The following is a 20,479-nucleotide window of genomic DNA, read 5'->3' as shown; positions in this document are numbered from 1 at the left end:
CTTCCACCATCTCCATGCTGAAAGTAGAGATGGAGAATGGCTCATATGGGTGGTAAGATACTTCATTTTCTTTCCAAGTGATTTATGACTATGAACTCAACCACCCTAAAAACAAATCAAGTCCTATTTTTATTTTATTGTTTGGTCAGTTGGTTAACTGGTTCTTGAAATGAGGATTCAACTTCAGGGTCTTGTGGGTTCTAACTCGGGCAGATACAGCTACATAGAGTAGAACTGGAATACCGGACACACCAGCTTCCTCCTCCAGAAAGCACAAAGGATCTATTTGCAAGGTGAGGGAGACGACTGCACACGGAAACAATGGACGAGAAGCCCAGCAGCTCTGGCTCTGAGGTTGGGAGAAAAATGCTGCTGGTCTAGAAATGGTGAGTTGGGAACGGACCCAGGTTTGGTAGAGGAGATGGAGTGCCACATGATGGAGCCACCAGGAAATCTCTGTGCATAGACTCTGGGTTCCTGCAGGCCTGGGTCGTGCTCCTGTGTTGCTATGTACTTTTTTAGTTCAACTCTATCTAGTGGTTTAACAACTACCTCAAAGGTTAAAGGACAAAATAAGTTATGTTTCTAACATGGTGTTTGACATGGAGGGTGGAGGACTGGTGCAGTGAAAGGGTTGTGTGTGTGTGTGTGTGTGTGTGTGTGTGTGTGTGTATGTACATGCACATACATATATTTGCACATGTATGGGAATGTTCGTGCTCATGTGTGTACATACATGTGGAAGTCAGAGAACAACCTCTTATGTTGTTTCTCAGGAGTCATCTACCTTGTTTTCTGAGACGGTGTTTCTCACTGGCCTGAGGCTTGCTGCTCTGACGTAGGCTGGCTGGCTAGTGATCTCCAGGAATTCTCCTGTCTCCTGGGCTTGTTGGTGAGTGCCACTGAACCTGGAGAATTTACGTGCATTCTGGAGATTGAACTCCAGCGAACATCAAGCACTTTACTGATTAAATCATCTCCTTGGCCCCTCTCGTGGAGATTCTGATGATGAGGATTGACCAGAATCCTAACTACAACCTGGGGATGCTCTTAGAGTGTACTTGATGCTAGGCAGTTGAGCCCCTGATGCCAAATCTTTGCCAGGAGCAGCCTGGAGATGGCACAAAGTGTCCTTCCAGGAGTAAGGGGTCCATATTTCTCCAGCAGCTCTCTAGCTATTACACAATAGCTTTATATTGATGTTCTGGGCCAGCGCCCAGCTAGTGAACCACTGACCCAGATTCCCAGATCTTGATTCACTCCCGATTCCTAGGGCGGTTCCCTCCTCACAGTATATGATGTTGTCATCTACCCACTCCGTTCACTAGATCCCTTTCTCCCCAAGGCTGTCTGCAGCCCACACGTAGAGGGAGATGGTCTTTAATCACAGCATCGCATCACCAAGTGAGACTCCTTCCGCTTTCTCTTTCCTGTTCCTGTTGATTAAGACAAGGGAAGAGGCAGCTTCTCAAGCTAGACTCTCCTCACTGCTCCCAAAGTTTGGTGAATTGTTTTTGATAAAGGATAGCTCCAGGGCTAGCAACAGCTAGAAGACAGCACTATTATTTTATTTTGTTATACTTTTCCCAGTTACTGTTTGTTTATTTGAATTAATTCCACTTTCTAGTAATCATATATATATATATATATATATATATATATATATATATATATATTTCTCCTCAAATCTGTTTAGGGAAAAAAAACCCTGAATTTGTTTAAAGAAAATATTGGCTATACAATTGTTGTGCCATAGGGGTAGGGACCATCTCAAAAAGCCGGTGCCCAGGCAGCTAAGGTTTGAGAAGTGCTGGCCGAGAAGGGGATTGTGCTTCATGTAGGAAGGCCTGGCTTCAAATGTGACTCTGCTTATTAGCACCCAAGATTCCTTACACACCTCAAATCTCTATTTCCTCATGTACTCAAATGGAGAAAGTGATTTCTAGAATGTGAGGATATTTTGATGATTAAAAAGATAATTGGAGATACATGTCGGTTGCATACAACAGCTGCTAAGCATCAAATAAAGTTCATTGTTCCCAGTGCTCAGTGTTTTAAACATTTATTTACTGGGGGTGGGGGTGCGGGTGCATGTGCTTACACCAGTTGTGTTCTCCTTTTAGGTTCTGGGATCAAACTCTGGCCATCAGGCTTGGCGGCAAGTGCTTTTACCTGCTAAGCTATTTCTCCATCCCATCCCACCTACTGTGTGCATTTTGTAATGAAATTCACAGAGTAAGTTCCTAAGTTGCTGGGACTTTGATCACTCCAAGGAATCTTGGCCAGTGTCTTACCCTCTCTGGCTTTACTTGCCTCGTTGGTCCATGATGATATTAACAATATGATCTTTATGGGGCTCCTGGGATGATCAATCTTTGTCTTTTTAACAGGTATATGGCCATGGGTGACTGGACAATGATCCTGCCTCCCACTGGGGCTGCATCCTAGGGGAGCAAGTTCTGTGGAAAGTGTGAAGCCCTGGATATGTGCTCAAAACACTCTACGCGACACCATTAATAGCAGAGGGGACAAACCATTCTTGCTTTTAAAACTTAAATAGCTATTCAGCTGTGCCCTCACCGTCTGTGCTTAAAGGCCCCCGAGCCTGCATAAGAACACCCTTCCCTCCCTTCATACAGAATCACTTCCATTGTTCATGTTTTCTCCAGAGGGGTGTGCCATGGTCTCTTCAGATTTATGTATTGAAGCCTTAAACCTCAGCAAGACGGGATATGAAAGCAAAACCTTGGGAAGGTCCATGAGGTTAATGAGATCATGGGTATGCTCACCCACCCCATGACGACATTAGAAGTTCATAAGAATAAAAAAGATACCAGCCCCAACACACCACACGAGGGTGCAACAAGAAGGGAGCTGTCTACAAGCCAGGATGAGGGTTCTTGTCTAGGGCCAAATATAGACACCTTGACCTTGGATGTCTCAGACTCCAGAGCAGTGGTTCTCAACCTTCCTACCATGGCCACCCTTTAATGCAGTTCCTCATGGTGTGGCCACCCCTGACCATAAAATTATTTTCATTGCTAACTCATAACTACAACTTTGCTTCTATTATGAACCAGAATGTAAATATCTGATGTACAGGATGCCTGATATGTGACCTCTGTGAAAGGGTTGTTTGACCCCTAAAGGAGTTGTGACCCACAGGTTGAGAAGCACTGCTCTAGAGCCATGAGAAAGAAATATCTGTTGTTTAAGCTACCTGGTGCAAGATATGTTTTCATACTACCTAGAATCCATGTATATATATATTCATCATCTCTCTGTCCTATCTATCTATCTATCTATCTATCTATCTATCTATCTATCTATCTATCTATCTATCTAATTCCTGGACTGGGGATTTTGATAGAGTCCCCCACCTAGCATGCCCAGTTCTCAGCACCACACTCAGTCTAAGTATGGTGGTGCATGACGACGACGGTGGTCTCAGAATTGAGGAGGTGGAAGTAAGAGACTTAGGAAATTTAAAGGTATCCTTTGTAACACAGCAGGTTTGAGACCAGTCTGACACATGAGACCCTATCTAAAAACTGTACATAAATGCACATGTGATCCTTTTAAATTACTAATCACTATTCATACAGACTTTACTTAAGCCTCGCCCTTCTCACACACATGAGGAGGCTGGGGTTTGAAGGTTAAGAGCTTTGAACTTCAGAGTTAGATCTTGAATGACCAGCATCCTACTCCCCCAGGAGCTGCCAGAGGTTCAAGTCGGGTGGGTGAGGGGGAAGGCTACAGAGACAATCTCAAGGGCCTCAAGTAAAAGGGGAAATCGTTCCTTATGGCTAGAGAGAGGAAGAGTAAAATGTGGTTTCTAGGAGAGACCTGAGCTGTGCTGGTGGTGGGAGAGCAAATTTGTGTAGGAAATACTCAGAAAACAAAACCAAACACCCCTAGCTCCATTGGTTACAAGGCAAAAACCTTTAATAACACGAGTGCTTATTATAACATGAGCTGCTTCGGGGCACTGACATCTGATTTCTGGTCATGTTTTTCTAACACTTAAAGGTGAATGCCTCTCTCAGGGCCACCTGTGTGGTGGGTTTCACGGAGAGTTTGTGTGGGTGGACAATGGGAACAGCTATGCATACAACCGACAGGGGATTTGGAAATCCCCCACTGCTATGACTGCACCTTCGACTTTAGTCAAGTCCTTTCCCAAGGAGGGAAGAATGTCGTGGTCCTTCCAGCAAAGAAGGAAGAAAAGAAAACACTTGGCACAGATACACAGTGAGGGGTAACATTAAGGGACCAGCGAGAAAAGTCAGAGGAGGTGGACGGGTCAAGGTCTAGGGGATGAGGGACCACTGTGGGAGGGGGCGGAGTCCATTTGGTTTCGTTCTTTGTAAGAAGTGATACCATCACGAGGACCATGCCATGCAACCTTAGAGACATCTGTGTACACTTCCCCCAAGGCTGTGCTGGGCGGCGGGGCAGAGGTCAGAGGTCAGCTCAGACAGGCGTGGTACGTCTGTTGGCCGGATTGTTATGCAACGACTCTTTGAACTCTTTGGGTGTGGAGTTGTGGAACTGTAGAAAAGCATGGTCCCGGTCAGAGTTGAGAAGGGTCCCCATGGTAAGCTTAGAGGGGTCCCGGGACAGGGTGAACATGGAGATGTCAGTGGAAGGGATGGTGTGGAAGCCTTTGCTGATGGGAGACAGGTCTCGGGATCTAGGTTCAGTGGAGCGAGAACTTGACCGTCTTCGGAATCTATACCTGTAGGGCGGTAGGCGCGCAAATGTAGACTTCTTCAGGAGCTCTGAATGGGATCTGGCGCGCAGCTGCTGATGCTTCTCAATATAGATGTGCACGGCGACCACACCCACAATTTCCGCGATGATGAAAGAGAAGGCTCCAAAATAAAAGGACCAGCCGTAGGAGTAGCTCTTTTTAGAGTCCCTCTGCCCAGGGTCTCCAGCATTGGCTGAGATATAAACTATGATGCCGATGATGTTGCTTAGCCCTGAGAGAAAAGGAAAAGGAAACAAACATCCCATAAAACCTCAGAGGCAATGAGCATTTTTAGAGTTGAGATACTGACAGAACATGTGGGGGTAACAGGGAGAGGAGGGAATAGATTAGGGCCAGGGAATCCCACAGCTGAGCTCTTCCTGCAAAGGTCTGTTGGGAAATGAAGAATTCTGATGCTCAATCCTGGGCAGGGCACTGTCAACTAAAGAAGACTTTGTCTACTCATAGCAAGTTCCGGAGAGCCCAGAAGGCACTCATTTTTCCTTGAAATAACCTATTCTATCGTCACTTAATCTTGATACTAACTCACAAGAATGGCAAAATGAACAAGATATGGATCCCTGACCTTGACTATCTCACCCACAGCTGGAGAGACTGACATAGAAATGCAATGAAAGCATAATTCAACAAGGATCCTATCAGAGATGCATGTGAGATGACCGAGAGAGAGGGAGAGGAGAAAGGAGAGCCTTCCTTTGAAGACCTGGTGGCATCTGAGCTGGGTCCTGACAGCTGACAGGAGAGGCAAGACGCTGGACCATGAAGTGTGAGAGAAGGGACAGAGAATGACTTGCAGGGGCATAGCCTGGATGCTGGTGGGGCTGGTGGCATCCTGAGCAGCAGGGAGGACCAGCTAAGGAATAGACATGCTAGATATATGGAACTGGAAATGTCGAGGAGAGCCCACTGGACACAAACAGGATGGAGCCGTAGTCTGGTGGTGAATGAACCCCTAGAAGAAGGAAAAATCACTTAAATCTTTTTTTGGGAGCAGGAGGGCATGGTGCTATGAATGGAACCCAGAGCTTTGTATGGACTAGGCTAATATTCTACCACTGAGCTACACCCATGGCCTCCAAGTCTTTTCCTTTTCTGACAAGGTACACTTGTCAGCTGTTGTTGGTGCACCAGGAATTAGAATATACAAAGCTATTAACCCAGAAGGCTCACTCCTACCTCTTGCTTATCAACTTGACCATTAACCTGGCCATCTAATAGGCTTGGGGGCAGAAGACCCAGTCAAGCACACATACAAACTCCACCCCGAGTTATTGTATCTGTTGCTGTTGCTATGGTCCCTGGACAGTGGACGTCAGCTTCTCCAGCCTTTCAACACAGACTCAACACCAGATCTTTCTAGGGAGCACAGGTTGGGACTATAGAGGCTTCCAGCTCCTTGGACTGAGCAATGCAGGGGCTTTCTGCTTTTCCAGCATGCAAATGTTACTGGATTACTTACTTCTCTTGGTTGTAAGCTAACCCAATATTGCCCCATGCCATTGTGTTTCTCTAGAGAGTCTTGGCTTATTCATGCACCTACTTTCCTCAACAGGCTCCATTGGGAATGACCAGCTGCTCACCCCTTAGGAGAGGAACTGCGTTCCCAGGCAATGGTGTGAAGGGGCAGCACTCGGTGTCCTACTCATCCTCACTTGCCTGACTCACAGTATTGCTCTAAAACACCTCTTTCTGTCAGGGCACAGGCTTGCTGCCAACAATGGCCGAGGAGTCGGTGTGCCGGCTGGTATCTTCTTGCACTGAAGTTTCACTACCTGTCATGTGGCACTGTATGGAATCTGTCCCTCTCTGCAGGCCCAGGGCCGGTTAGTGAGTAGCCCCTCCCTCTGTTGAGTCCTCCTCCCCGCTCCTTGAATGTCCTGTACCTCTCAAGATACCCCTAGGTTGTACAACTAAAGGGTCATCTTAAAGTTCTATCTAGAGACTACAGAAATGGCTCGCTGATCTTTCAAAGGACCCGGAGTTCAGTTCCCAGCACCCATGTCTGGTAGTTTAGAGCTGCCTGTAACGTCAGCTCCGGGGAATACCATGTCCTCTGGCCTCTGCGGGCACCCCACCCCCAACACACATAAACAGAAATAAAATAACCCTGAAGGTATAAAACAAAGCTTTGCCAAGCAGAGTGGCTTCAGTCCCACCATCCTGATTGGCTGGTGCCTGTGGGGGTGGGGTCTTAGAAACATTTTGCATATGACTGTGGTCATACTCAATCCAGGACTTGCCCCTAGCAGGGAAAGGCTGAGTTCTCCCTCTGCCCCATGTTCTCTCCTGGCCTTTCTTGGCACCGGCTTTCTCAGATAGGCAGCAGGTTCTGATCAGTGAGATACACCTGATACAAGACATGATGGATCTGGCTCTGTCAGGCTGCCCTTCCCCCCAACCCCAGGATAAAAACTGCCTTCTTTCCCCCAAGTATCAATTTGCCCGGATGATTAGTGGAAGGCACATTCTCTTATATTAAAATGAAGGTGGATATAACAAGGAGGAAAAGGCAGAATTCACATGAATTTTTCAGTTAAGTGGGAAACTGACTTCAAAGAGATTTCTGCTCACTGATGCTTCTGCCGATGCCCTGACTGCCCAGGGCCATGTTCTCTTTCTCCCCTATGACAGCAGGGAAATATGTGTGACAGAGTTTAGAAAGTCCCAGAAAAGAGGGCTTTGCTGGGGGGGGGGGTAGGAAAGTTCACAGGGATGTTCAAATGTCCAACTAGTTTTAAGAGGCAGGAAGCCAAGCAAGTTATCAGTCATTCCTGGGGCATTTATTATAGGCTAGATACTGGGTAGTGACATTAGCGACTGGACTTATTTATTTTATGGTGCTGTTGATGGTACCCAAGGCTTCAAGTGTGCTAGACAAGGGTAGTACCATTTGGCTACCCGCTCCTAGCTACGAGTCTTTTCCTTCACCAGTTCCATGCATTCCCTCCTATAGATGGGAGAATAACTTGGATTAGTAAGTTTCTATGTTAACGCAAGCTAGGAAATGATCAAAGCAGAATTTGAACCCAAGACTCGTAGCCATGGTGAGTGGAGATTTCGGTAATGAGACTCTTAGGGAACAGACTCTTACTCTTCACTATTGCTCTAGTTTGTAACCCAGAGCTTGACCCAAAGCAAGAACACAGGGTGTGTTTGTTGAATGAATGAGTGAATGAAAGGATGACTAGAATTGATGTACACATTAAACACACAAAGCACATAACAGCTACTTTATGCTGAGCCACACTGGGTGCTAGCCACAGTTTTGGTCTCGGTTATGTGTATCAACTCATCAAATCCTTTAAACAGCCTTCAGAGGCAGTATCATTATGACCTGGGCCTTTTAGGTGGGCACACTGAGGCACAGAGCAGTTTAGCAGCCTGCCTGATGCTATACAATGAGCATAGAGAAGAGGGGAGATTAGCACTGGCTACCCAGGCTTCAGAGAGCATGCATTTGGATCATGTTATCAGGCCTAGGACACAGGAAGTGCTCAATAAAGGCCGTAAACTTTAGCACATAAAGGGCCTTGAGGAGCATGGGGTCTTCCAATACTGTCATTTTATAGGTGGAAAATTTGAGGCTCTTGGGGCTCCAGAGATTGGGGGGAGGCTCTAATCCTAGACAAGTATTCCCTCAGGGCTCTCACAGTCCACTGCATCTAACCTACCTGTCATCCCGCACAATACTCCCATGCAAAGAAAGTAGCTGATGACACTTTCCCCTAACAATCCCCTCGGGGGACAAAATAATGATCTTATCTCACTCTTTGTAAACTGTCACATCAGCACAACACTGGTGCAGATTCTCCTGGTTGGTCAGCCAGAGTGAGGACAGGGCTCCCAGTGGGAGGAATATTCCTCAAAAGCAGCTAAGCCTCTGGGTTTTCTAGTTAACACAGAGCATGGTCAGAGGCCATAGCTACCTCTGGCTGACCTGTGTCCTGACTAAGGACAGGGCTTTCTCCCTGGTCTGTAATTGAATGGGTTCCCTGAGAGTGAGAGGGGGATACTGTCCCTGTCTGTAGAAGGGAAAACATGTGGGAAAGAGCCTCACAGGGGACCAGGATGCTGGGCTTCATGCTGGGCAATGTTTTGTTGTTGCTTTTCCAACAGTAGAAAACAACATCGTGGCTTGCACATGGAGTGTCCTTCCAGCAGCTCTGTGAAATTACAACCACTGCTCTTTGCTGTGTTGGAGGTGAGGAAGCCAAGGTACCAGCAGGTTGGAGATAGTTCCTAAGGCCACCCAGGTGGAGCAAGAACTCAAATTTCAAAAATGTCACTTATGTACAGCCAACTTTGGTCTGGAAATAATACAAGGAAATCTCAGAAAAAAAGCAATTCTTATGCTTTAAATAATCTTGTTACTGTTTATTATAATTCTTCTATTTTAATATTTATTAAGTTTTTAGTATATCTAAGGTATACAGTGTTCTTTCATGTATATATTTTTACAGAGTGAATATAGTGGGTATAGGATTTGGTACTACTCTTTGGTTTCAGGATCCACTATGGTTCTTGGAAAGTATCCCTATGGGTAAAAGAGTCACCACCAAAGCTGTCTTCCTCTCCCCTGCTATGGTGGTTAATAATAACTGTCAACTTGACAGTATCGAGAATTGTCTAAGAGGAAAGCCTGGGCATATCTGTGAGGAACACTTGAGGCTGTATTAACTAAGGTGGGAAGAGCCACTCTGAATGTGGATGGGATCCTCCTCTGGTCTGGGGTCCTGGATTGAATAAAATGAAGATTGTAAGTAAGCAAGCTGGACACCCACTCATCTCTCTCTGTTCCTGCTATTTTCTTCACCATGACGGACTATACGCTGAAACTGTGCCCAAAAGATACCCTTTCTCCCCTAGCCAGCTTTTGCCAGATACTTTGTTGCAACAATGAGAAAAGTGAGGAGTCAACTTTCCTTGTTCTCTGCTTCTCTAAAGCTTTTCATCCTATTGGCAGTGACCTGTCTGGAGCGGGAAGTGGGGAGGGGATAATAAAGACATGAAAGGAAGCGTGGAAACCCAGAAGAAGAAGATAAGGACACTGGAGAAGGAGGGGAAGTGGTGGTGGTGGTGGTGGGAGAAGATAGTGAAATAGGACACATTTCTGAAGGTAGTTGTGGTAGTTTGAATATGCTTGGTCCATGGGAAGTAGCACTTAGACAGTTTGGCCTTGTTGGGGTGGGTGTGGCCTTGTTGAAGGAAGTGTGTCACTGTGTAGGTGGGCCACCCAGTGCAGAAGAAACCCTCCTCCTAGCTGCCTTCAGAAGAGATCCTCCCCCTGGCTGCCTTTGGATCAAGACAGAATTCTCAGCTCCTCCAGCAACAAGTCTGCCTGCATGATGCCATGCTTCCTGACATGACCATAAATGGACTGAACCTCCGAAAATGTAAGCCAGTTCCAAGTAAACGCTTGCCTTTAGAAGAGTTGGTTTGGTCATGGCATCTCTTCACAGCAATAAAACCCAAATGAAGACCGTGGTCTCTGTCTCCTGTTCACCCTGCACTTCCTCCTGCTCAGAGTTGGTGTGGATGGATGGATGACCAGGTCTTCCCCATGGACATCTGGGGCTATTGCCTTTGCTCTCTCCAGAGATGGTTGAGAGGATATGGGAGCTTGGAAGCTTGAAAGATGGTGGACAGCAATCGACTGGCATGCAGGCGTCTCACAGCTCTTCTCAACCCTTCTCCATCTCCCTATCTTCTCTTTCCCTTTTCTTTCTCTCTTTCTCTTGTCCCCTCCTTCTTCCCTTCTTCCCCCCTCTCTCTTTCTTTAGAGTTTCACTATGTAGCCCAGGCTGGCCTGAATTGGTGACCAAGCCTCCATAGTCTTGGCTGTCCTTTGGTTAGTCTGTTTCCTTGTCCCTTTGTCTCATAGTCTCTGACATCCTGTCTTCTCCTTGTATTGCCCTTGCAGCAGCCTTGGCTGGAGTCTGGGCCTCTTGTCTAATGGAGTCCTCAGCTGCACACAGGTTGATCGATCACCCTGGGTGTGGCTCTGGCTTTGGTTTGCTGTCAGGTTACATCTCAAGGCAAGACACTCACCTGCAGAGACGAAGAAGATGCCGGCGCTGAGGATAACACTGTGCCTACTGCGGTGGAACTCGCTGGCAGCCACACAGAGTCCCCCGAAAAACAGCAGAGTGACGCTGAGGATGGGGAAGACACTGGAGGCCCTCACAGCCCCTGTGGAGAGAGGAGAGAAGTTTTCATCGATGCTCCAGCCAGCCTTGGGACCCACCTGCCGTGGTCATGGAATGTCTGTGAACCAAACAGTGCAGCACTGGAGAGAAGTCTGAATCCCATAGAGGTGTGAGACCAGTGCCAGTCACTCAGGGGCCTATGATCTGGAGGCCCAGTACCTGACAGCTGACCTCTTAGACTTTCAAGCAATTCTACCAGTTGCATGCATTGTAAGTTATGTCTAGGGGCTTGGAGCCTGGAGTCACTGGGGACCCCACTTTCAGCTAGGCAACATCCTCTTCATCCCCCCACTTCCCAGACTTCCTGGGGTGGGATGGCAGTCCTGTCCTGCCTCAGGCTACTAACCAGGTCACCCTTCATTTCTAATGAGAGTCTGGGAGTGAACACAGGGAGAACCAGACTTTGTTGCAAGCCCTAGATCTTTGCATGATCAGTTACTCCAGGGTGTCCCCGTGAGTAACAGAGGGCAATATTAAACAATGATTAATGCCAAACAGTGACAACCCAAACCTGATCATAATAGGGGAGGGAGGGTTGATTTAAAATCTTTTGGGTCTGTATTCCGAGCCTGGAACCCAGGATCTTCATTTTGCATCAGGACCTGCACAATTACCCAGGTAGTCCTGAATGCAGGGGTTCATGTCGGCCCATTTGCAGCTCATCAGGATGCAGAATCTTAAACACCTGTATTTGCATAGTAAAGAGTCTGGCAGTACCCATTCAAAACCCATTTAGTCACAGAATGATTAGATGAATTTATGTATTCACTCAAGAAATATTTATTAAGCGCCTACTAGATGCCAGGCACCCTGCCAGGCGCTAGGGAAGCAGCAGCAAGAGCATTTAAGGACCAGAAAAGGCACAGCACTGTCCTTAGGAGCAGCGTTGATCAGGAGTCCTCTGGGTGCCCTGCTGGAGAGGTCTGAAATCCCCATAGTAGAAGTCAGTATAACCCTAGCTGGAATAAGGGTGAACCCGACCCAATCCTTAACTTCTCATGGGTTGCACCCTGATGAACCTTAGGACACTGGAAGTACTATAGATGGGGCAGGCAGTAGATTCAGGAGTTATTTTCTACTCAGTTGGGGAGAATCTCACAGCGACACAATACACCACAATGTGCTGGCCATCTTCCTTTAGCCGAAAGGCTGTCTGGGATCATCGATGGCTGCTGCTGTACATTGTGAGAGAATTACTTCACATATTGCTGGCTTAGGAATACATTCAGATTCAAAATGGTAAATGAGGCTCGACTGAACATGCATTGCTTTCAAAACCACTGTAGGGTTTGCAAATCCCAAGGTGAAATGCCCCCATGCCAGGGACTGGCTGTATTTTCTGGCATTGGTGGGGGATGGGAGGGAGGATTGGGAGAAGGCACCTCTCTACAGCTAATGGTTGGCTTGTTCTGAGCTAATCTGCATACATGCATTATTAATGGTTTGTTTGTTCTAACTCTTCTGCCCAGGCAGCACCTGGAGGAGCACAAAGAGCTGACTGGTAAGTGCCTAGGTCCAGATGTCCAGAAAGATAACTGCAGGAGCACCAGACCAGAGGGACAGGCTTGGAGGCTGCCGATGGACTGCATCATTCTCAGTAACAGTGCTGGCTTGAGAAGTATGAAGGCAGGGTTACCGCAGTCTTCTCGGGTCCCTGGCCCTCCAAAGCTTAAATATTCAGTAACAGGCAGAACGAGCTTTGTTCCGGTTGCAGCATGGTCAGGCCTGGATAAAGAACCCGAACGGATTCTGTGTTCATCCATATATCAAAAAAGCCACAGAGCCCTTTCTCATGGGTCTTACGCTCTAGTAGAAGCCACCGGTATGGCCAGCCACATAGTTTGCAGGGCCTGTGCCAAGGGAAAAATAGGAGGTGTCCCGTTGCAAAATTAAAATTTCAAGATGATGACTGCAGTGCAGTGATGAGGACTTTCCCCAGGGTTGGGCCCTGATTGATTGACAGGACTGCAGGGATTCAGGTGAGGGTGGGCGTGGCTTGGGTTAGTGCAGTGGACCATGGAAGGGATTGAATTCAGGGGATTTTTTTTTGTGGAAGTATTAGCCGATGGCTCCACTAACGGGGATGAGGAGAAGATTCATGAGCAACTCACATGCTTACTCTCAGTGTGGAGCGAATGGCACCTTACTGTGGCCCGTCAGCCGGAGGGGCAGAATAGAGGCAGGACAGGCAAGGGTGAGGGGTTCCGAGCTCTGTTACAGCATTCAGTCATGTGACTTAGCTCCACCCTCTTTCCTCGTTTAGATCTGAATGGAAAAAGACACTGCGAGCAGTTTAGGTTAGTTGTGTGCTTGGGGATGGTAACAGACGGAAGGAACAGGGCACAAAGGAGTGGGTTCTCCTAAGACAGAAGACATGAGCACCTCTGTATTTGTTTCATTATGTCTCTCTCAGGCTAGAGGCCTGGGCAGTTCGTGGTCCTAGATAGTTGTGTCCTTCCCTCTGATTCCATGGTGACCTTTCAGGAGGGATTTCAAACAGCCTGAAAAACTGGTTGAGAGAAAAGAGGCATGGGGGAGGGGATCCTGGGTCCTGGAGGGACGAGATTAGGTCAGTCCCCTCTGAGTTTGTGGGCTGTTCTGCCGGTCTTTGGCACTGCCCTGGATTATGCTGGGGGCTCAGAGAATGAGAACCTGAAAATATAGCGGGGTTTTGTTTTGTTTTAACATGCTGAGTAATTTGGTTTAAAGTAAATGAACAAGCTTTTAAAAAGCAGGCTCAGTGTCAAGGACCTTCTGACCTTGGTCATGCTCTGTGTCCCAGCTTCATGCCCTGGCTTCATGTGCAAGCAGAGCTTTTCTGTGAGATTCTCTTATCTGCCCTAAGGCTGGACCCACCTAAGAGGCAGCAATTACTCTAGTCCCTTCCCTGAGTCTCTATTACCTGAACTCATTTCACGGGATGAGTGCCGTCTGCCGACACACCTGGGCGGACTTCTGTTTGTCACCCATGGCTGCTTCTACTTCCATTCCACAGAGAATCACTTACAAGCCATGTGAGTCCCCGGTGTCAGAGTTTGTCTCAGACCATTGCCTATTTAATAGGTCCACCGGGTTTGAGGAAAGCTATTTATTTTCCTGTTCTCTCCATCCCCTATGGAAGAAAGGAGTCTATAGGTTCCTAAGTCATGTTAGATCTGCATTCATGCTCTGGTAACCTTCAAACTCGTTCCCCCACATTCGCCCATTTGTAAGCCTCTTCCTCAGTCGGGTGTGTTTATCGCTGGTTCATTCCAGTAAAGTTTCAGAAGGTGCAGCGGGGGAGGGCTCCCCTTCACCTCAATATTCTCAAGAAGTAGAGAGGATGCTCATGGTAATTTTGGTCTCCAAGTAGTCTGTGATCCCAGGTAAGCTGGCCCAGGCATCGGAGTGTAGGGTATAGCTTAGTGGGTTCAGCCTTGGGAACAATTCCTCAAATAATTGCTAAAAAGTTTCCATCTTCGATGTGTGGATTTTCTTTTTTTTTTTTTTTTTTTTTTCCGGAGCTGGGGACCGAACCCAGGGCCTTGCGGTTGCTAGGCAAGCGCTCTACCACTGAGCTAAATCCCCAACCCATGTGTGGATTTTCAAATGGACTCTTGGCCCAAACCCCACAAAACATTTGTGTGTGTTTGGAGGTCAGAGTATAATTTGCAAAAGTCAGTTCTTTCTTTCCACCATGTGGGTTCTGGGATAGAGCTCAGGGTGTCAGCCTTGGAGGCAGGCACCTTTAATCTCTGAGCCAGAGGTTCTCAACCTGTGGGTCGAGACTCCCTTTGGGAGTTGCTTATCTGCTATCCTGCATAACAGATATTTACATTACGATTTGTAACGCTAGCAAAATTACAGTTATGAAGTAGCAACAAAATAATTTTATGGTTGGAGTGTCACTACAACATGAGGTACTGTATTAAAGGGGTGCAGCGTTAGGAAGGGTCAGAACTCAGAGTCTGAGCCATTTTGCCTGTCTGTGAATCAACCTTTAAAAAGACCATTTGCATTGTGTGTTGGCAGGGTTTGCTTAAAGATTCAGTGTAATGAGTTTATTTGATTAAAAGAATTTTTTAATTAAAAAAATGATTAACCTTTGAAATATGCCCCAAGGACATTGGAAGTGATAAGGTTGATTATAAAAGTGTATATTTGGACTGGCCTGGTAACACAGGCTTGTTATGCATTCTAGCAAGGAGGCTGAAGCAGGAGGAACACAAGTTTAAAGCCTGATTGAGCTACAAGGTTACTTCAAGGCCAGCCAGAGCAAATTAATGAGATCCTGTTTAAAAAAAAAAAAGAAAAGAAAAAGGGAAAAAGGAAGGAGGTGGAGACAGCTTAGTGACAGGAACTTGCTTGTTGAATGAGGAAACACACACACACACACACACACACACACACACACGCATACCAAAGATGTCTTGGAAGCATGTGCATATGTGCTATGTGTAGAAGAGGGGCTATAACTGAGACCAGAAACAGAGCTGGTCTTCAAAGCCAGCTTGGTCCAGAAAGTATCCCTAAGACAGGAAGCAGAGCTTCCTCTGGCAGAACGGTGGGTCATGAACTGTTAACTGCAGTCTCTTGTAGGCCATCTAAGTCTAGAATTGTGCATTGACCAATCAGATTTGCCACGCATTTGCATGGTGGAGAATTCAGTCACAGGATTGGGTGAGAGTGGTTTCTTACCCTGTTCCTATTCAAATGAATGAGGCCAGCTCCCAAAAGAAGACCCCCATCCCCAATCCAAGCAGTCCTGCATCTTATGCAGGCAATTGTTCTTACTGTCATACCTGCAACATAGTAAAAAGCTTGTCATTTTTCTGCTTTTGTCTAAAGAGTGGTGAGGCTGTTTCCACCATGGCACAGTTGCAACTTGGCAACCCTGTTGGTGGTCAGACCTCTTTCTGTCCATAAGCAAGATTTAAGTAGGTTCTAGAAGCCCTGGCCACCCAAACTCTCAGGGGAAGAGTTCAGGTCTTGAGAGTCAGAGGTAAGGTGATTTGAGTGTAGTTTCATCATTGACAAAAGAGTTGGACTTGGCTGCCCTTCATATTGTTTTATGGGATGTCTTCAGTCAATACGACTTAGGCCTTATTAAGTTGTTTTCTATAATGCCATGGGTTTAACTGTGGCCCTCAAAATTCTTGAATTGGAGACTTAGTCTTAAAATCTGCTCATGGCATTTGTAGGTGGGGTCTTTGGGAAGTAACTGGAATTAGGTGACTTCAGAAGGGTGGGCCTCTGATTTAGCCATCGATGGCTTTAAGGCGAGGGGGAGAAACTGGAGATGATGGACTTGCTTCATCTTTCTGTGTGACATCCTCTGCTACTTTATTATGCAGCAAGATAGTCCAGGCCATTGGCTGAGCACCATGCTCACCGGCTTCCTAGCCTCCCAAACTGTCAACCAAGGAAGCTTCTCTTCTCTGTGAATTACACAGGCAATACTCCACTGTAGCAGCGGATGGACATGAGACCAAGATGCAGAGGTTTAAACAGCAGCCTGCACCCAACATCTAAGAGCATCAATGGAGAAGGGGGGCTGGGCAACAGCATCTGTTCATCCCCCTCTTATTCCTGATTATGGATGCCATGTGACCAGTTGCCTCCACTTGCCTGTGATGGTGGACTGTCAGTTGAACTCCTTCCCTCCCTCCTTTTTTCCCTCCCTCTGTCCCTCCTTCCCTCCCTCTATCCCTCCAGCCCACCCCTTGCTTGCCTTTCACTTCCTTTCTTCTGCTCCCCTCTCCACTGCTGGATTGGCCCTAAGACCATATTCTACCCACTTTGGCTCCAAGATGCTTGATCTCTGAGTCATGAAGCCTGAATAAGACAATTTCTTGGAAGTTTAATTTATAACCCCAGTATTAAAAAAATATCTCCTTAAACCTAACATTCCTAAATAGCAAATTAGATAACTCATTGGGCTTTTCCTACTGCTTGAACTTGACACTTGTTTTTAATAGATGTGACACAGGCATCCCAAGGTAAGCTTCTTGTGCCTGGACCGGTGTAAGGCCCATCTGTATCTGACTCTGCTTCTGTAATCCCATGTGACAGGCCAGAGCTGACATATACATACACCACCTTATGGCTACCTTATGGTCCAAGGCTGAGTGTACTACACATTCTCATATGTATTTTTTTGTGACCTTGTCAGCTTGTTGACATTATAATTTCCATTTCAAGACAGATGAGGAAAGTGAACTATCTTGTCCCAGGACCAACCTCATGAGAAGGAGGAAGTCCAGCAGGGTCAAAGCTTGGCCTATCACATTCCAGTCCCAAACTGTACTGGTTCTAGTGGAAAGTTCCTACAGAGACATTATCCCTGTCCCAATAGGATTGAAACTGCAGAGATGTCAAAGGAGAGGTGAACTTTGGTTTGTATTTATCTTGCCAGGCCTTGCCCTTGGGGACCCCACCCATTAGCACATCACCCATTAGCACCTCACCCATTAGCACTTTGCCATTAGCACCTCACATCACCCACTGGGAAAGGTGAAAACTGCACTGAGTTGAAGAAAATTCCTTAGATTTTCTTCTAAGGAGACTAAAAAGAACCTTTCAATTCACCTTTTCTTTTCTATTTCTAGCTCACTGAAATGAAAGAAAGTTCAACATCAGAGCCTTGGGAATGCATGTCTATACTTTGAGGTGGATAATGATGAGCCTCAAACTCAATAGGTAAGAGGGTGATGGCAACAGACCCTCTCCTTCCTCCACCGAAGACTGGAGAGGTAGGGGAACTTACGGAGAAGATATTCTGCTGTATCCTGTTCATAGTCTGCATCTTCTGGGAAGTGATCGATTTTCTTGCACACGCCTCGGAAAGCTCCTGTGAAAACAGACACGGCCCTGAGCCAAAGGGAGAGTGTTACTGGGGCCCAGGCTGGGTCTGCAACTCCATATTGTGTATACTTCCCTGTTCATTGGCAACTGGGCAGAGAGGCCCAACAGCTGATTTATGTAAGGTACAAAAGAGACTAGTGCTGTAGTTTGGATCTTGAGTGTCCTTTCGAGACCCATGCATTAAAAGATAGACCTGGGGCTGGGACTAGAGTTCAGGGGTAGTTGTTTCCTAGCATGTCTAATTTCTAGCACATATGCAGACACACACAGACACACAGAAAGACTCACACAGACACACAGACACACAGAACCCTCTGCCATTGGTAGGAGGGGTTAGAACTTTTGAGTCCAGGGGGAGGGAGTTAGGTCATTGGGTGCGTGCCTTAGAAGGGGGTTTTAGGAGCCGGGCCCTTTTCTCTCTGTTTCCTAGTCACCATGAAGAAAACAGCATTGTTCTCCCATGTCCAACATGAACCACTCATGTTCTATCTCACCCAAATTTCCAAACATCTGAGCCAAGTAACCATGCCCTGATACCTCGGAATCAATGTCCACCAATCCATTTCTTTTCTTTAAGAGTTTATTTATACCAGGCATTGGGGTAAACACCTGTGGTGGGGGAGGGTAGGAGCAGGGATGCAGGTTCAAGACCTGTCTGGGACACATGTCAAATTCAAAGCCAACTTGGGAAACCGAGCAAGACCTCCTCTCAAAAGTAAGGTGAGGGGGCTGGAGAGATGGCTCAGCGGTTAAGAGCACCCGACTACTCTTCCAGAGGTCCTGAGTTCAAGTCCCAGCAACCACATGGTGGCTCACAACCATCTGTAAAGAGATCCGATGCCCTCTTCTGGTGTATCTGAAGACAGGTACAGTGTACTTATATATAATAAAATGAATAAATCTTTAAATAAAAAAAAAGTAAGGCGAGGGAGGCAGCTCAGTGGTGGAGAACTTGCTTAGTATGCTCAAGGTCTACACACACACACACACACACACACACACACACAGTATTTGTTGGAGTGATGCAAAGCTAACATATCAGCAGAAATGACAGCTAATAAATATATATGATAAAAACCAAAAGACTGAAATATGCTGCTTTTCAGACATCTCACGCCATTGCAATCTTAGAATTAGGAAACACGAGAGCTTGGTGTGAGGGGTCTCTGCCTAGCTTGTCCTCAGTGAGGGAAAAGGGAAACAGAACTGAAGCATTTGATTTATCTTCCCACTTAACAGGTGAATAAGGGAGAGTTTCACTTGCAGTTACTCAGGTAAACAAGGAGCCAACATTCCACTCTGGGCATCGGGAAGGGGTTATTCTCTTGTCTCCAGCCTGCCAATTCTGACCATAGGCCCCTCTAGTCCTCTCTTCCCTCACAACCCACCCCTATCCCCCGCCAGCGTGGGTCACTCAGATCCACAGAGAAGCTGTCAGCATTTTTCATTCTTTCTTTCTCCAGTATAAACTTGACTCAACTCATTGTATGTGTTTGTTAATCATTGTGGGTGTTTATTAACTAGCCAATTAACCAATCTCTGGGGCAGCTAATGACTCTGTCAGTTCTTATAAATGACAAACAGTATTCAGAATGTCTCACAGCACGGCGAGGAATTATGCCTGTGTTTCCTCTTCCCTGTCTGCAAAGACAGAGGCAGGGAGGTGAGGCGCAGTGCTGTGCAGAGCAAAGCAAGAAGGGGGAGCATCAGACAGAGCCAGGCTTGCTTCTCCGAGAGGTCACTGTAAGATGAGAAAAGGCCATTTATGAAATATATATGCATATACTTCTTGTGAAGCTTGGGCACATGACTATAATAGCTGCTGCTTATTAAGCGTTTCTGGGGTGGAAAGATGGCTTTGTAGGTAAAGCACTTGCTGCTGAGCATGAAAATTTGAGCTCAGATCCCCACTATCCACAGAGAGTATGGTGATGGGGATGTCTGCCCGTAACGAGAGGGCTGGGAGGTAGAGACAGGAGGATTCCTGAGATGGGCCAGACAGTCCAGCTGAATTGGTGAACTCTTAGTTTAGTGTGAGACCCTGTCTCAAAACACAAGGTGGAGGGCTGACAGATGGACACAGCAGGTAGGTAAATGTTGTAGCCACCCGGCTTCCATGATCTGCATTTACTTTTCAGAACCCAAAAAGGTGGAAGAACAGATCCCACAAAGTTGTCCCCTGATCTCCTCGCATGCTCTGTGGTATGCGAGTGATCGACGCACACACTAATTCAAAAACAAAGACGGACTGGGCACGACATGCCATGCCTTTGATTCCAGCACTCTGAAAATGAAGACAGGCAGATGGCTGTGAATTTGAGGCCATCTTGGTCTAATATTGTAAGCTTCAGGCCAGGATAGCTAACGCTACATCGAAGTGCCACGTCTTAAAAAAAGAAAGAAAGAAAAGAAATGGAGAAGTAATCGAAGAAGACACTCTGGCCTCCACACACATAAACATGTGTACACATGTACACACACACACACACACACACACACACACACACACACACACACACACACACCAACTTATACCCCTGTATACATACACTAAAATGAAGGAGTTTTCAATGGTCAGGCACATGGATGGGGCCACCACCCTCGAGGCAAGTTGGTTAATATTGACATTTCTGATGAGGCACCAAGAATCCCA

The 20,479-nt window shown here is 46.6% G+C and overlaps 1 protein-coding gene and 1 long non-coding RNA gene across 6 annotated transcripts in view; one reads left to right on the top strand and one right to left on the bottom strand.

Annotated features, from left to right (window-relative positions):
* Positions 1-3,922: 3,922 nt before the first annotated feature.
* Cacng3 (calcium voltage-gated channel auxiliary subunit gamma 3) overlaps positions 3,923-20,479 on the bottom strand; it is a 95,887-nt gene continuing 79,330 nt past the window's right edge. The window contains 3 exon segments of one of the 2 annotated variants that reach the window (NM_080691.2): positions 3,931-4,988; positions 10,826-10,966; positions 17,729-17,812. In NM_080691.2, coding sequence (NP_542422.1) covers positions 4,477-4,988; positions 10,826-10,966; positions 17,729-17,812 — 737 coding nt within the window. In that variant the 3' untranslated portion in view covers positions 3,931-4,476. 2 annotated transcript variants of the gene reach the window in all.
* LOC120099927 (uncharacterized) lies at positions 8,893-19,254 on the top strand. Of its 4 annotated transcripts, none has more exons than XR_005499448.2 (5): positions 8,893-8,978; positions 10,002-11,193; positions 12,453-12,484; positions 17,164-18,692; positions 19,066-19,254. It is a non-coding gene; the product is annotated as an uncharacterized LOC120099927 (long non-coding RNA). The 4 variants fall into 4 exon arrangements; XR_005499445.2 differs by lacking the exon at positions 19,066-19,254 and having other exon boundaries at positions 10,002-10,170; positions 10,698-11,193; positions 17,164-18,909; XR_005499447.2 differs by lacking the exon at positions 19,066-19,254 and having other exon boundaries at positions 17,164-17,347; positions 17,571-18,909.

The sequence above is a fragment of the Rattus norvegicus genome, chromosome 1 (genome assembly GCF_036323735.1).
Source record: "Rattus norvegicus strain BN/NHsdMcwi chromosome 1, GRCr8, whole genome shotgun sequence".
Taxonomy (NCBI): domain Eukaryota; kingdom Metazoa; phylum Chordata; class Mammalia; order Rodentia; family Muridae; genus Rattus; species Rattus norvegicus.
Note: the sequence above shows the minus strand (reverse complement) of the source record. Positions and strands in the feature narration are given on the sequence as shown.